Genomic DNA, 16330 nt, shown 5'->3' with positions numbered 1-16330 from the left:
ACGTAAATTATACTTGTAGCCTTGTAGGTGATTACAATGATGATGAAGATGACAAATTATTAGATTTAAATTTTAATGAATTTAATTATTATAATTGAAAAGCATGTATAATACTCGGGTAGCAAATTTTCTTTTTATATTAATTCCGATAAGTTAGGTTGTAGTCTTGATCGAAGACTATTTTAACTTTTCTTTCAAGTAAAACAAAAAAAAACCAAAATAAATGTACAACTAAAGTCAATCAAATAACTAAATTTTGACATTGTATCCAATTTGTTACTCTTTACACGGCTTTAATAAAGGAGGCAGAATGATGTAGTCAACACATTCTTTTTAACAAGTTCTCAAGTTGGTTGCTAATGCTGTTGATTACCTTATCCACTATTCATATCTGCCCAGGTCGTTTATCAAGCACCAGTTTTATTGCATATTAGTCGCAGGGCCCATACCCAACTTGCTTCATAACACATACATCGTACCAAGTATTAAGTAAGACTATACTTTACTCCATACGGGGTAATATAACACTTCGTACATAAGTGTGGTATATATATATTGCACCAGCTACCTAGTAAGGTTTGATCTAGTGGGAAATTTTGTATCTCGAGTTCTAACTCTAGAGACTTTCTTGGGTTATGGGGATTTCCCTCCCCCCAGGCCCCACACTCCTAAAGCCTAAATGGGCAAAGGGCCAATCCTGCTATCCTGAGTTAGGTGAACTTATGAAATGTTTTAGACTTCTAGCTCGGTAGATTCCTTCTCCCTACCAACCAAGTAAAAATGTACTTTATACGGAGTATATTGTTCATATGCATAAGAAAAACTAAGGCTAGTTTCTTAATACTTTCTTCATTCTTTTTTACTTGCAATATAATCTCCTTACACACTTTTTGAGAAAAACATAAGATAATGTAAATAGACAAACTAATCGATATACGGAGTATTTTTTTTTTCCCACATAAAACCTATCTCTTCCCTATTCTCTGTGTTAAAGAAATGTTGATAAGTAGTTCCTCTGCCTTCTCTATAATTACCTCCTAAAAGTGTGGATTTGGAGGATGTGTGAACAAAAAAAAAAAAAATTATTTAAAATTTGTAAATCCCTTAACTTAGGGTTCGTTTGGCATTGATGTGGTTTTCTGTTTTTTAGTTTTTTGTTTTTTAAAAGTATATTATATATGTCACATAATGAATCAAAAATTATTTAGACTTATTAAAATCATGATAATTTTGAAAACTGACAACAAAAAAGTGAAAACACCTTTTTCTTGTTTCCTTTTTTTGGTTTTTAGTTTTCAAAAAAACAAGAAACTAAAAACAAAAAATGATGCCAAACAAGCCCTTAAAAAGCAACATCTGTTGCCAATTTTTCATCTCCGGTCCTTATATAAGGATTTCATATTATCACAAAATAAAAGAAAATAATGGAATAGATGTCCGAACAATTGAACTTATTAGAGTTAATCATATTAGAACACTTATAGTGTATTAGAGTAATCATATTAGAACACTTATAATGCATTAGATTAATCATAATAGCTTCATAACATGTGTCAATTGAAAATCACACATTAACATACAATCAAACTCCTTACATATTATTAAAAGTTGCCCTATTAAAGAGATTAAAGTTCTCATAAAATTGTTAAAATTACTCTATAATTGACTGTTTTACAATAACATTGATGTAATCCCATCTTTAGAAGACTTATTACCAAAAAATAACAATTATATAAGAATTTCATATCATTTCAAAATAAAAAGAAAATAGAGTAAATATCTGTACGAACAATTGAACAAGAATCTAAAACATAAGAATCGACCAAACAAAAAAGTAGTGCAAGTATGAACATTTGTAAACTTATACTACTAATAAATACTTGTAAGTTGCAATAACTAAACACATGTATGACCAAATAAGTGGCTAGGACTCTTTTGAAGGGGTGCTTAATAAAATCCCAATTGCTGAAAACCAGTTTTCAAGTAATACTATAAAATTGAGGCCATATGCGGTACACCAAACATATCATTAAGGAATAACAAAAAATTCATACACTTTCTAAGCCACCAATATACGTATATTCTTCCTCATAAAAAATACGTATATTCTCCCTGAGTTCCCAGGTGATTACACGTCACAGGATGAGTTTACTAACAGAATCAAAATCACAATTGCAAAGAATAATGAATTGCCCATTGCTTCATAATAACTACAACTACGAGTAATATTTATTTACTAAACACTTTTACACAGAGCTTAAAAGAATAATGCGTAATTGCGTATGCATGTTGTTGTGTATGTGCATGTTAGGTACATACTTATTAGGTATCAAAAATTAAGACTTTTCATTGAGAATTAAAACACCCTTAATTAGAAAGTAATTCATTATTTATTACAAAGTACATGTTGTATAATTTCATGCATTGTCAAAAACATACAAGTAATTAACATCTTTTAATGCTAAGGCACATATATATATTATTCATAATTCCTTATAGTTCGATTATATGAAATTTCATGCATACTAATCAACATTTATATCATATATTGTATTAATCTAAAAAATCTAAGAATCAAAGAAAGTAATGAAATCAAAGTTCATTATAGTTTTACTTTGTGCCAACTAGTTAAAAATCAGACTTACTCGGCTTTTTTTAATGGTTCATCAGTAGGCCAAAGTGATCAATTGTAAATGAATCTCCTTTTTATATCTGAATAAAACCCAAGTCCTCAAGTATAAGGCCATAAATTACACTTAATTAAACGCAATATAAATTAGTAAATTCTACTAAATCAATTATCAGTTGTTTAAAGTCTACATGATTGACCGGTTAATATTGATTTACAATTAAAATCTTGTCCATATAATACAACATTAACCCTCATAAATTATATATCCGCACACGTGAAATGACGAAGTGCCTGTTCACATTTACTGAACTGAGCTGAACTGAACTGAACTGATTGGAGCTGAACTGAACTGAACTGAACAAAGCTGAAATGAATATTTTATGAGAGAGGGAAATTAAGAGCTGAACTGAACTGAACTGATTGGAGTTGAACTGAACTGAAATTAAGTAAATGTGAACAGGCCCGAAATCACAAAAAAGAAAATACTATTATAGACATGTTTTGATTTATTAAACTGAACGAAATTAATTGAAGCTAAACTGACTTGAATATTTTATAAGAAAAGAAAATTAGAAACTAAATAATAAAAAAGCCGAAGAGAACAGGCTCTACTTCTACTAGTGTAAAAAACCCAAAGATAAAGTTGGCTCATGGTTTTGGTCACACAATATTAGAGGCTCCCATAGTCTTTCATATAACCAAAATTTTATCAATTACAATTTATTTATTTATTACTTTTTCAATTTTTTATAACTAACATTAAAAATACAAATAGGTCGGCGCCAAAAACAATATTAAATCGGGACCCACTCCCACCCACTTGTGGATTATAAAAACTCTCATAAAAATAAATCAACTAACAACCTACGTCAACCAGCCTGTCACGTGCCACAAACACCAAACTTACACGTGCCAACTTCTCCTAAATAACCAACACGTGGACCAATAAAATGGCTGAAACTGATCGTATCTCCTTGCCCACCTCTCCGCCACCAATTCTGATCCTCCCTTAATTTACTAACTTTAATCCCCCATCGTTCTTTTGATTACGCTTGCCACGTGTCGCTCTTATATTAATCCATTTCCTAAATTACCCTAATAATAATTTAAATTATTATCGAATAATTCTTTTTTTTTTTCTGAAAAAAATAAAATTAATTAGAAGAGTAGAAACAATTCGAGATAGCTCTATTTTCTCTCTCTATTACTCTCTATACTCTCTATTTTCTCTCGCTAGAACTTCTTGGAAGATCTGGTTTAGGGTTTTTGTTGGAAGATTTTGATTTAATTTTGTTATTTTTTGTGGTATCAAGTTTGTTTATTAAGGGTGAGTTTGGTGGAATTTTTTTAAAATATTATTATTTCTGTAATTATTGTGTGGTTTTTGGTTGATTTTTAGCATTTTTGAGGATTTTTTTGGTGTGGAATTAGTCAAGTTGATTCAGATTTAAGTTTAATTTGTTGATTTAAATTATTTTTATTACGGAGTTAAAATGGGTTGATTTGTTCATCGAAAAAGCAATTTTCTTAAATAATTGAAAATTTTAAAATGATTTTTTTAGCTGTTATTACTTGGAATTTGATTATAAAGTAGCAGTAAACTAAGAAATGAGGTTTTTGGTTTGTTTGATATTGCTTTTTCTCGATTAATTGATGAATTTGATTGATTTATATATACTTTTGTTTGTGTTAATCTGCAGAAAAAGGTGTGTAATTCTAACATGTCGATTTGGGCCATCTATGTATTACAAACTGGATAAAGGGTTTATAAAGTGATGTCAGATTCGCGAATTTACGAGGTATTTAATCATTTTTCCAATTATAATTCTTGTTTGTTCATTGTATTAATTGATGTACCAGACCTTATTTTGTGTAAAAACTCTGTTGAATCGGCCGAATTTCCGGTATTTGATCAAAATTAAGTTCATTGATACTGTCTTAAGGCACAAATTGGTCTTGGCGTGATAATGATGTAAGTTAGTGGTTGTTGATGGTAATTCCCCTGCAGTTAAATTAGAATTTGAAATGATGTTTGATTTGATTAGATTGGAGTTCTTTCATAGGTGATTGGCCCCACTAATTTACGCGCATTCGCTATGATTCAGTATAGGTAGGATTGTAGGAGTTTGATTAAATTTCTGAGAATTCAGCAGTACTGTAGCTGTAGCTTGTCTGCTAGAGATAGGTGCAGACTTCTGAATATTCGTTGCGCTGTGAAAAGTGTGGGGTGGAAAATGTGGTAATGGTCAAGTAGGTTTCAAAGAATTTCGGAGTTCTCCCTAGATCCCTGTTACTGGATACTTGATGTCCTGTTAATACTTACATTGATGTTTAGGTTTTTCTAAATCTCTTTTATTCCATTGAAGTTGAATAGAAGGATTGAAGACTAGAGTTTCCCTTGGGGCCATTCGAACCTTATGTGCGTTTTGATGTATGATGTGTTTTTGTTCACTTTGATTATTGTTTTCTCTATCCTCCATAGGATGTCATACGAGTTTTGTATTACACTGGTGATTGGTATTGATTGAATGATCCTTGCTTTGTGTACAACGTGAAACATGATCTAGATATGTAGAATGTAAACTTTATGAAAACTAAAACTTTATTGATTAGACGACAGATATATTGACCGTCTTCTATTGTTGCAGCTAGAAGATATCGTCTGGGAATTAGGTGACAATGACGATCATATAGTGCCTCAACCTGGAGGAAAAAGGAGTGGATTTTCACTTGAGAGTGACAGTAGTAAGAGTCAACGACTTCAGCTAAGATGCGCTGTAAATAATGCTGACAACAGAAGTGCTTCAGACAATGTTATTCATAGAAAGGAGGGAACCCACTTTTGTTCTGTGAATGAAGATAAGGAAAAAATGATGGATAATAGCCCACGGACCCACTCATCTAGTGGAGGTTTTTCTGCTTCCCTTGATGGGGAACGTAATGGAAAATTTTCATGTTCCCCGTCTGATGAAGAGAGGACTTTTAAACACTGTATGACAAGTAGTAATATGGATCCTACAGGTGATGGAATATGTGCGGGGGATCCTGTACTTGAAGAGCGACCAACTTCTATGGACAATAACTTGTACCAATATGAGCTGAACAATGCAACTCATGCGGAAAGTGGCCTTGACTTTTTTGGTAATAATCTTGATGGCAAAGAGAGCAACGATCTATTGTACTATCAATGGTCTGAGATAGAAAACTTTGAGGATGTTGACCGGATGTTCAGGTAGTTGGATGCTGTCGTTGATTTTCCCATTATCTTTTGCCATTTTCTTGCAGACCAAAAAAATGTTTATTAACTTGCTCAAATATGGATTTTTATGGTGCAGAAACTGTGATTCAACTTTTGGTCTTGATATTGACAATAATGTTGAACTGGGCTGGTTTCCAACTTCACATGCAATGGAAGGATCTGATGATGCAATCAAGCCGAGCTTTAACTTTTCAGACTGCAGTACAAGCAGACTAGATGGTGTGACTGAACAGAAAGAAGTCTTTGGGATTAACAACAGTTTAGTAGCTGATGAAAGTGATGAGAAGCTTACATTAGTTGCCAGTAAGAGAGTATCAGAGAAGTTGACTGCAAATGGCCCTTCAACCATCATGAATTCCTCTAACAATAATGGATCCAGTGTTATATCTAGCATTGACAGTGAATCACAGGTTAGAAATTTATATAGGTGCCTGCCTTTGCACTAACTGGATGGAGAATAATATATATTTTGCTTGCCCAGTATACATTATGCCGTTAAATTTAGTTGGATATAATATTGACCTTTTTATTTCCATGTATATATATATATATATTATGGTTAGCTTATGTGCTATCAGTGTTACAAGCATTTCAATGACTATCTTTTTACACTTATAAAGTTATAATTACCAATAACTATTAACATGTCTTAGTTATCTTGAAAGAAGAATCATAGCTATTTAAAAGAAGCTAGTTGCTCACTGTTCAATTAGACTTCAAATGGTTGATTTAATATTTTAACTTCTTATGCTAGGTAAGGGCTTTCCTGGTTTGTTAAGGATATGTGGTTCAGTGGTTGTTTTGGGGAGGTAAAAGGTGCTGTGCTGAATGATCAACTTCCTGTGGAATTAAGTCTTTTTCTTTTTTGTTAAACCCTCTTACTGTCAGATACAAGTATGTAATTTGTTATTATTTAATCCTACTGAAGGAGCGATTTCTGTGTAGACAACAATGACAGACAAAGTTATATATTGTTAACCAGGAGTAATCTCTTGATCATATATTCTGACGTTATACTTTTCAGATCATGGCCTTGATTTGGAATGATATTCCAATCTGATTGACAAAGATCAATTTCTGTTCATGAAAATTTGCGGCTGTGAAATTGTGCTTTTCTCACTTGAAAGTTTTACTTTTGAACTAAATTATCACACAATTTTACATTCACATCATGACAATAGCATATGCTGCTGTAATATCCACCCCATATGCTCATTTCTGTCGTACCAGTCTTGGTCATGTTCTTGTGCCTTGTGTTTGCTATACATGGTTACCATGTTCGCTAGTTTTATGTGATCTCAAAGATCTTTCATATTTAACATGAAATATGCGGCCTTTGTGTTTTGTAGTTTAGTTCTCGCGTGTGTGTGTGTGTGTGATATTTGTAGGGTCGCAATGTCAGCAACGTTCATATCCATTCTCTATTGTGATTAGGAATTTCTTTTTTACATTTGGTTTCATTATGTGACAGATCCAGTCTAATATCAGCCAGCCAAAGCATCAGAAACCATCAGAAGGGAAAAGAAAAGAGCGGCCTTCAGATAATATTGTCTCTTTCATTCAATTTGACAGCCTAAATCAGGCAGCGGAATCAAACCATTCATTGAACTTCCAACGTAATCTCTCGTCCGAAAATAGTCAACAAAAGGAAGCTTCTCATTGCACTTCTGCACAGATACCAATTTCTTTGGTAAATCCCAATAACAGTCGCTCTACTAATCAAGGTTTACAAAGCACGGCCTCATCTATAATTAAGTCTGAAGATGGTGGCCTTCCAACAGTACCCCTAAAAAAGTCTTCGTATGCATCCAACCAGATGCAATCAGTGGAGAGCACTCGTGATGTTGCTCTCCAGAATCCTTCAACTCCCAGGAACAAGAAAAAAGACAGGCCATTTCAAAGCAAATTATCTGGACATCCTGAAAAAGGCAACTTAATGGTTCAAAAAGTTGATTCTGATCCAACTTGTATACAAAAGCTATGTGATCTTGAAAATGAAGCTGAAGGTCAGAGTGAAGTTGATGATGAAGCTGGGATTGCAACAGAGTTGGACTCATCTAACATACAGGAAAGTTCTTGTGTGAGCTCAGTCTTGGATGAAGTATCAATTGATGCTAGTAGTTTTCAACAATTACAAAGTGTCATGGAGAAGGTATACACTTGATATTACTTGAACGTCTGAATATCATCTCGCAAAGTTGTAGACTTGTTTTCAATTAATGAATAGAGTGTCTGATAAATTGCAGCTGTTTTTGGAGAGAGAGAGAAGGGGGGGGGGGTAATGAGATGTTAACCTCATAGTCCTCATTCTTGTTTTGTGTCTTAATACCTAACAAAAAATTCTACACATTTGACCTTGGAAGTTTTGTATGCAAGACTAGTGTCAATTAATCATAAGATCAGCTGAAAATATTGTAATATGCAACTTTCCTATTTGTATTTTAATTTTCTTCATTCAAGTAACTTCTTCACTGTTCCGCTTATTCTGAGTCTGATTAACCTTGAAATGTTTTCCAGCTAGACGTAAGGACAAAAATGTGCATAAGAGACAGTCTCTATCGGCTTGCCAGGAGTGCTGAGCGGAGGCATAAGTGTGTCAACCCTATTGGTGGTGACAAAGATGATAAAGATACTAGTGAAGCTTTTCTATCTGATGGAACAAATAAGTATGAATTTTCCAACCTTAAAGTTTCTCCAAATGCTGATGTATTCTTCAGTTATCTGTTAGAAAGTAATTAATGCTTATCTGGAATGTCAAAGGAAATTGTCAGATTTTCTGATATAATAATGAGTAGATAATGGTGTAAATATGTGTGTGTTTTTGTGCATGCTGTTAATTATTCTTATCTTTATGGTGTTTCACGCAGATGCACAGGATTTATGGATATGGAAACTGATACGAATCCCATTGATCGATCAATAGCGCATTTGTTGTTCCATAGGCCATCAGACCCGTCTGCAACAGCTCCTTTGGATGCTCTGCCTGTGAAGGATCACACTATGGTATGCTTTTGGTCTTTCTTCTTCTTCTTCTATTCTTTTTTTTTTTCTTTTTTTTTTTTTTTTGTTGTTGTTGCCTAGTTTACTATTGTGTTTGATAAGTCTTTGGTAATACTGTGTAACTATCAAATTGTTGACGGCTGTAGATGAATTCCAGTTCTCACCAAATGCTTATTGATACTAAAATTCACTTGTTATAATTGATTTATACTGCTTGAAAACTAAATTATGCTCGTCAAAGATCATTTCAAGTTGAAATTGAATTTTGCCGAAACTGGTCTTGTAATTTCAAAAGAACGTGGCCTAAAGTCTAAATAGGCTTTGTCATTTTTTAGAAAGTTCTTTTGGCAGGGATGTCATGGGTCACTTCGTAAGGAACTTCTGTGCGCGAGTTTGAATATCCAATGTATATGAAATTAGTTTTATATCTAGGGGGGACATTCTTGACTGTATACCATATTCGGTTGTAATTCCCAACATATAGCCGTGAAAATGTGCTTTAAAACTACCCTTAATATGGGGCATGGAGTGAGTTAAGATGGTAGCGGCTTACCATGAAGATTGTGACCCTACTTTTATTATTTCTTGTTATTTTGTTTTAGTTGTGGCAATGTGTTCAATGTTTATAGCCATAGGTATCAGCCTATTGCCTTCCTAGCTTTCTAAGAGCTAAATTACCCAACCATGGTTCATGGTATGTAGTTAGCGGTATGATATAATTATATTTTATTAATTGAACCATATTTCTAGATATATAATTTAGTCTACATTTCAAACAGGGTGATTTATGCCTGCTTTAGATTAGAAAGTGCTAGATTGTGACTCAGATTTCGGTTACTCCAGCGGAATAATAAAGTCGTTTCCCTACATAAATTGATTTAAATTGAATTATTACCCATAAAATTATAAATGTATAGATTTAATTTTCTTTTTTTGCTATTTCTAACTCATCATATGTTATTTGAGTCATTACATGATGAAATCATGTTCAAAATCCATGTTACAGGTCAAATTTCAAGTTGGGTCAAATTTTGACAATTGACATCGTTAACATGTTTCTTGTCCTCCAAATTGAACAATTGGAAATGTCTTAAAGACTTGTCCTTTGGAGGCCTATTATTATAATTGAAAAGAGAATACTATTGAATCTGAGACTGAGTTTCATCGGAATTTCAGGGTCAGGCACGTAGTCATGGTCCATTGATAGCAGAGAAACCTGCTTTTTGAGAAGAAACTACTTCAGCTAATGGTGAAGCTGCTGAACACTGATTTTGAAAGCTGATGTGCAAACAAATTGCTCTATGAGGTCCCTGAGAGCAAGTGGCTTCAGTCCTGAAAGTTTGGCATACTGTCCTGCATGTAGTTCTTCATGGTCAGTTATGCCGACACTTGTAACTATTTTCTTCTTTATTTATGCATGTACTTGCAAGTTGCAATACCAGTTTATCAGTTTGTATTATACTAGAGTTACTTTAGGAAGAGTTTTAATTTTGCTTGTCAGTTAGGTGATATCTTTTTTTTTTAAAAAAATCTTTTACTGGCTGTTTTCTCACTAATCATAAATTATACTTGCTCACAACCTGTCTAACTTCAAGTATCATACTGCCATAGATTGTTTATTTTGCCTTGTAGTTAAGATCTACTCTGGGAAGATCTTCCGCCATTTCTGGGGTTGTCATGCTGTGATTGTTGAGTGTTCATGCAGAAATTATGGAAAATTTAGTATATGATAATATATAGAAAGGTAGAGCAATCTGATGGTGTGTAGACTTTAATCTAGCTAGTATGTATTCTTATAAAAATTTGCTGGCTAGACCTGCCCAGTTATGCAGGGAGAGGACGCGGCAACTTCTTTGTGGCTTAAAAGGCTTGAGTTTCAGACTATCTGTTTGAGGGAAGATGCTGATCAGAAGCCTCCAAAATACAGATGGATTTTAAATCACTGCATTCAGCAACTTATTGTGTACATTTTTACATTTGATTTTTGGCATCATATGTGTACATTGACTTTAGGGAGATAACATGTTCAAATTTGAATTTGTTTCGCAAATGTTCAAATTTGGCTAGCTAATGTCTTGTAGTTGTATTTTGTTGGACTACCCGCTATAAAAAATAACCGAGTTAGACATGCTTATTTTGGATATATTAACTTGACCAAAGAAGGAGAATGAAGAGAGGATACTGAAGCTATGCAAGAAAAGAAAAACAGTATTCCTTCCTGAAATAAAGAATTGGAGTAGTATACGTATCGCCAATTTTATGAAATTGCTTGGTCTGCAGGAAAGACCTATTGCTTCTTCTAGCAGAGGTAATTTCTTTTCAAAGCATCCCAAAAGTTGGCAAAAAACTTACAGACATTACGATTTCTATCTCAGTTTGGAAGAAAAAAAATATTAGCAAGGGGGAATTCGTATTAGAGCATATAGAGCTGCACTCATTTTGGTTCAATCATTATTCTGAGGCATGTAGTAACTAACTATAATTACCATTGCCAAGGCAATGCATTACATAATACAACCAATCTCCACACCCCCCCCCCCCCCTCCCTTTCTTCACACAAATCGCTCCATATAGTATGTGTTACTCTCTAATCAATAATCCCAAATGAACAAGAAGCGCTCTGATACAGTATGTCTGGGTGTTCTCCAACTTTGGAATGCCGAGTGAACTTGATCTTAAATTTATAGCAGAGAAAAGAATATTCCCGCATAAAAATGTTAGGTCTTGGGGAGGGAAGTTGGAATTAGAATTGGAAGCTTGGATTCTAATGGACGTGACGGCAATCATCATACACATGATACAAGCATAAACACAGTTGCAATTCCTTCCAGAAAGATCTCTGAATTTAACTAACATCATACGATAGTCATTAACACTAATTTCTGGAAGAAATAAAATAACAGGCGGCTATGCTAAGCTTTCACTGATGGTATGTTGCCAGCATGCAGAATTGTTCCTTCAAATCTTCTAATCAAATTGCTGCCTGAGGTGCATCTCTGTCTCACTTTTCCAACTAGCATGAGAAGACTGGCCTTTCATTCGCTTGCTCTTCTCTTTATCTTTAACGGTTGATCCCTTCTTCTTTGAGTCATCTAAAGGACATACAGGACAAATCATCCCAAGGGCACTGGAGTAGGTCAAGGGTATACCGCATTGCAAGCACATCCTGAAACAAGATTCATACGGCTGACTTAATTGATAAAAAATAAATAAATAAATAATTTTTTTTAAAAAAAAAAAAACATACAAGCTCAACAAATGGAATAAAACTCATTCTTACCCCCAAGCTAACAAATGATAGGAGTATTACTAAGATCAGATTAACATGATCATCCAAAGAAGTTCATGATAAAACAGACGTATATATGTACCCCAAGGTCCCCAACTCTAATGATTCAAACTACGTGAATTTTTCTCTGAGATCAAATGATAACAAAATGCTGACTGAAGATGAAACTAACAAAAAGAATTGCCTCAAAAACCCTGTTACAGAAAATAAACTATATGTGCCATTAACAGTGCTAGAGTAAGATGAGTAAGAATACCTTGGTTGAGAGCCATCATCAGTTTTAGTAGCAGGGGGTGTTTTCTGAGGCTGCGTTGAAGGAACATTACCCTCAACATCACTCCTTACTCGTTCACGAATGCCAACTATATGGGCCTTGGCTTCCACCACAGCACCTACAGGAACAACAACATCATCATCAATTTTATTTAATTTACCCACAAAAGATATCACATGTAATCTAAAATTGGCTACAAAATAACAGAGAACTCCACTTGCACCCTGTCAACATGTCAAGTATGAATTTTAGAGACTCCTACACATTGCACATATACTTGATCTAATTGGATTGAAGATTTCTGTTCCCGGATTGTCATACATCTTTGTTGGCAAGCAACATTTAGTCATAAACTTGGCCTCAATGTAAATGGGTTTATATTACACATCACGATACCATTAATGCTCTAGAAATTCTACTTTGCAATGCTCATCAATCAATGCCATTTCGACAACCAATTCAGAAGCACTATTCTCTTGAGAATGATATTGTTCCAAAGAAACTTTTCAGAAAAACATGAGGTGCTATCCCTTGCCATTTCAAAGCGTACTGCACATCAGTTTTTTGGTTTTTTTTTTAGCAAGTGTTAAGAGTGCTACCAGATGCTGTACAAACTAATTCAAAAGGGTTTTCAGCTCTTTACTTTGATCTCACTTTTCATAGATGTCCAAATAATACCTACAAAGTATCACTTTACACAAAGGGGGAAAAAAGGAAAATAGGCCGCCATCATAGAGTGCATAGACACTAGTACTCTACTCTTGCTCTACTAGCCTCCTCAAAGTACCATGATGAACCGTCTGGACTCAATGCTCATGTCCCGAAAACAAAAATTACACGGTCATCAGATTGATGTTATCTTCCCTGTACAATTAAGTTCAGATCACTCATCAAAGATTTTATCACTCGTCTTACAATAAAGGGCATATCACTGCTTCCGATTATGACACAGTTCTATATTCTCCATGGATCCCTACTTTCATCAAATTTCAACCTTTTATTATTCCAAGAAAGCCCATACCAATGCTTCTATTTTTTTTTTTTTTTTGTGTGTGTGTGTGTGTGTGTGTGTGTGTGTGTGTGTGTGTGTGTGTGAGTGCAATCAAGCTGTTCACAAGCTCAATGCAACTAAACTCAACACAAAGTGGATTGAAGCTTAGTACAAGTTCATCCTGTTTCCTGACAAGCCAAGCTTAAGCTAATTCAAAATGAACATGTCTACTTGTATAGAGTACTTAATTGAGAATAAATAATGAAAATACCCACCACATCCAAAACCCTGCCCAACTTATTCAAAGGTCAAAAAAGGAACTTCAAAATGTGAGCCTTACACCACATCAATCTCAAATTGACATTAAACCCCAAGATTACCCAGCTCAAACTCAAGCATAACATGAAATCCCAAATATCATCCTGCTCCCACCAACCAGAAGATAATTTCCTCAAGGTCCCCAACCCCACTTATTCGACGTCTCTCTGAAGATTTGGATTCTCAAAACAACACAATCCATCCAATCAATTTGATCTCTTTTCAAGTGTTCTTGGCCCTCAATTAATATTCCAGCTCTCTCTCTCCCTAAATTTCTACATCAATCGAGATCTTTTAACCTTCCGTTCAAGCTCCTACCTTTCCACCTTGAGAAACGCAATCCCTCATCAATTCAAACACAAATATGAGCGTATGCTTAAATAAACTGCAGCTAGGCGAACACCGGGTAAAAATTCTACAAACCCGTGTGTGCTACCATGAGTACCATCTCTTCCAAAAGCTCCAACCTAGTTTTCAATATCTCTTACACACATAGCTCCTATTATTCCACAACAAAAATTAAACTATAATCTTCCCAATGACTTGTCTTCAATGGTTCAAAAACCCTAATAAACACCCCCAAAAATAAGTGTATAGAAATTGAACTTAATTAAATGACATATTGAAAGATGATTTCTTTGAAATAGAACATGGAATTATGAATAAAAGTACCATTATTCATCCAAATTTTAGGTCTAATTAATGGCCAAAACGATAAAATTGGTAATTTTCCAAAAATTAAGGAATATACCAGTAGGCAGATCTTTCTTGTCTCTGCTTTTCTTGCGACCTCGATGAACAATAACATCTCTTCTTACACTCTGATCTTCTACGCAATTATTAAGAAACTGCGGTGGCCCTGAAATCTCCAAAAACGCAACAAAAAATAAGAAGTGGGTAATCAAATTTACAACTCAAAATCAAAATTGAGAAAAAACCCATCTCAAAAATTGCAGTAATTCAACGAAAATTGGAAGAATTGGAAGAGAGAGTAGCATTAATTACTTCGGAGAAAGCGTCGAGGGCAGAGGGAAGAGCTGAATCGTGAGAAGATTTAGGGGCGGCAACAGGGCGGTAAGAGGAGGGAACGCGTGAAACGGCGGCGTTGTTGTCGGAATCAGAGTCATCATCTTCGTCGGAGAAATTGTGATAGTGATGATTTGATTCTTGCTGTTCGTCTTCTTCGGCTGAAGAGTAGCTTTGGATCAGTGCCAAGCTCATTGCTGCGCCTTCCTTCCCTCGATTGTGTTGTGAGGACTTGTGATGATTTTTTTTTGGTTCAAAGGGTTATCGCTAACCAATTTAGACTAGGGAGTTAATTTGATAGGGTTATTTTTCGCCCACAATTACTTATCGCTAACTAATAAAGTGTTAATCTTAGGGTCTACTTACTTCATCTTAATTTCAGTTAAGTTTAGCTCCAATCAGTTAAGTATAGTTTAGCTTCAATCAGTTTAGTTCAGCTCTTATCTTCTCTCATAAAATATTCATTTTAGCTCAATATTAATCTCCAATTAGTTTAGTAATTGTAAAAAACCCTTAAAGGGTTGAGTTTGAATTATGTCAAATAATGGTACTATAACTTTGGGTTTTTAAGGGATTATGATAGTTGTAAGAGTAGTGATGTAGAAGAGATTTGATCACAAGTCTTGAATACCACCCTGAAATATTAACTACTAAGGTAATCTACATCAACGTGTAATATGTAACAAAGATCCATAGTTATTTGTTCCTTGCTTTCTCGTATTGTTATCCTTTGATCGCAATTACTTTCCACAATCAATTGTAATTAATGATAAAGAGGTCAAATTTACCATTACTTCCCAATTGTCCAACATCATCTCAAAATTTTGCAACATCTCTTCCAGCGCCATCAACCTCATTATCTAGCACCCAGTCAGACAGTCACCCATACACACCACTATCATCATCAACAATGTAACAACAAGCGACTATTAGACCCTTTATTTTTTTTTAAAAAAAAATACTAAATTCTAAATTAGATACCAAATTCTTTGTTTAGTAACTAATCATTTTACAAAAATACGGAGTACTAACAATAATAATTTATAACATACAACCCATTGTCGCCAATAGAAGTAATTATCAACAATATGCAAACAAAATTAAAAAAGTGCAGCATCTTTTAGAATTTTCGATTACAAAATTTCACTTCCACCATGGTGAGAGTAGACAAAAAGTTTCACCTATTCTTCGAGCTTGCTCTCCTTCCTTCACTGTCTATGGTGATTTCTTCCTTCTTTGTCGTCAAGAGGATGACAATATAGATTTGAAGAAATATAAAGTAAATAGTTTTCCCTATTAAATGTATATAAATTCTAAGTAAATTTAAGGGTATAGAGTGAGCCACAAAAAACAGTAATATAAACGTGATTATTTGATCGACTTTAATCAACTAATCTCAATAGTTAACATTCACCAATAATCCATTAACTACACTTAAACGATGACCAAGTGAGAAACACTCGAAAATATTTGACCAAAAGGTAATCACAAGACATAGCTCAAACAAGGAAAAGTGCACAACAATGATTCAATGAATATGT

General features: G+C 34.2%; 2 protein-coding genes across 4 annotated transcripts; one reads left to right on the top strand and one right to left on the bottom strand.

Annotated features, from left to right (window-relative positions):
• The first annotated feature begins 3779 nt into the window (after nt 1–3779).
• Nucleotides 3780–11025, top strand: LOC110739982 (protein LNK1-like). Of its 3 annotated transcripts, none has more exons than XR_002514967.1 (9): nt 3780–3959; nt 4333–4431; nt 5281–5864; nt 5968–6301; nt 7363–8043; nt 8409–8557; nt 8759–8894; nt 10068–10263; nt 10716–11025. XR_002514967.1 is itself a non-coding variant. In XM_021920468.1 (8 exons), the coding sequence occupies exons 2-8, from the start codon at nt 4408–4410 to the stop codon at nt 10116–10118; spliced, it is 1959 nt and encodes a 652-aa protein (XP_021776160.1). In that variant the 5' UTR covers nt 3780–3959; nt 4333–4407; the 3' UTR covers nt 10119–10491. The 3 variants fall into 3 exon arrangements, 1 of the variants encoding a protein (XP_021776160.1); XR_002514966.1 differs by having other exon boundaries at nt 10706–11025; XM_021920468.1 differs by lacking the exon at nt 10716–11025 and having other exon boundaries at nt 10068–10491.
• Nucleotides 11026–11548: 523 nt separating this feature from the next.
• Nucleotides 11549–15074, bottom strand: LOC110739973. Its single transcript, XM_021920457.1, has 4 exons — nt 14769–15074; nt 14515–14629; nt 12437–12572; nt 11549–12057 (listed from the first exon to the last, which is right to left on the bottom strand). The coding sequence occupies exons 1-4, from the start codon at nt 14982–14984 to the stop codon at nt 11859–11861; spliced, it is 666 nt and encodes a 221-aa protein (XP_021776149.1). The 5' UTR covers nt 14985–15074; the 3' UTR covers nt 11549–11858.
• Nucleotides 15075–16330: the final 1256 nt, after the last annotated feature.

Source organism: Chenopodium quinoa, unplaced genomic scaffold, assembly GCF_001683475.1.
Source record: "Chenopodium quinoa cultivar QQ74 unplaced genomic scaffold, ASM168347v1, whole genome shotgun sequence".
Lineage (NCBI taxonomy): Eukaryota > Viridiplantae > Streptophyta > Magnoliopsida > Caryophyllales > Amaranthaceae > Chenopodium > Chenopodium quinoa.
Note: the sequence above shows the minus strand (reverse complement) of the source record. Positions and strands in the feature narration are given on the sequence as shown.

Excerpts from the sequence above, each read along its gene's own strand:
- LOC110739973 (XM_021920457.1), bottom strand. The coding sequence starts at position 14,984 with ATGAGCTTGGCACTGATCCAAAGCTACTCTTCAGCCGAAGAAGACGAA. Across the intron at positions 12,573-14,514 it reads CAAGAAAGATCTGCCTACTG|GTGCTGTGGTGGAAGCCAAG; the intron begins GTATATTCCTTA and ends TTGTTCCTGTAG. Across the intron at positions 12,058-12,436 it reads GATGATGGCTCTCAACCAAG|GATGTGCTTGCAATGCGGTA; the intron begins GTATTCTTACTC and ends ATCTTGTTTCAG.
- LOC110739982 (XM_021920468.1), top strand. The coding sequence starts at position 4,408 with ATGTCAGATTCGCGAATTTACGAG. Across the intron at positions 5,865-5,967 it reads GATGTTGACCGGATGTTCAG|AAACTGTGATTCAACTTTTG; the intron begins GTAGTTGGATGC and ends TTTATGGTGCAG. Across the intron at positions 6,302-7,362 it reads GCATTGACAGTGAATCACAG|ATCCAGTCTAATATCAGCCA; the intron begins GTTAGAAATTTA and ends ATTATGTGACAG.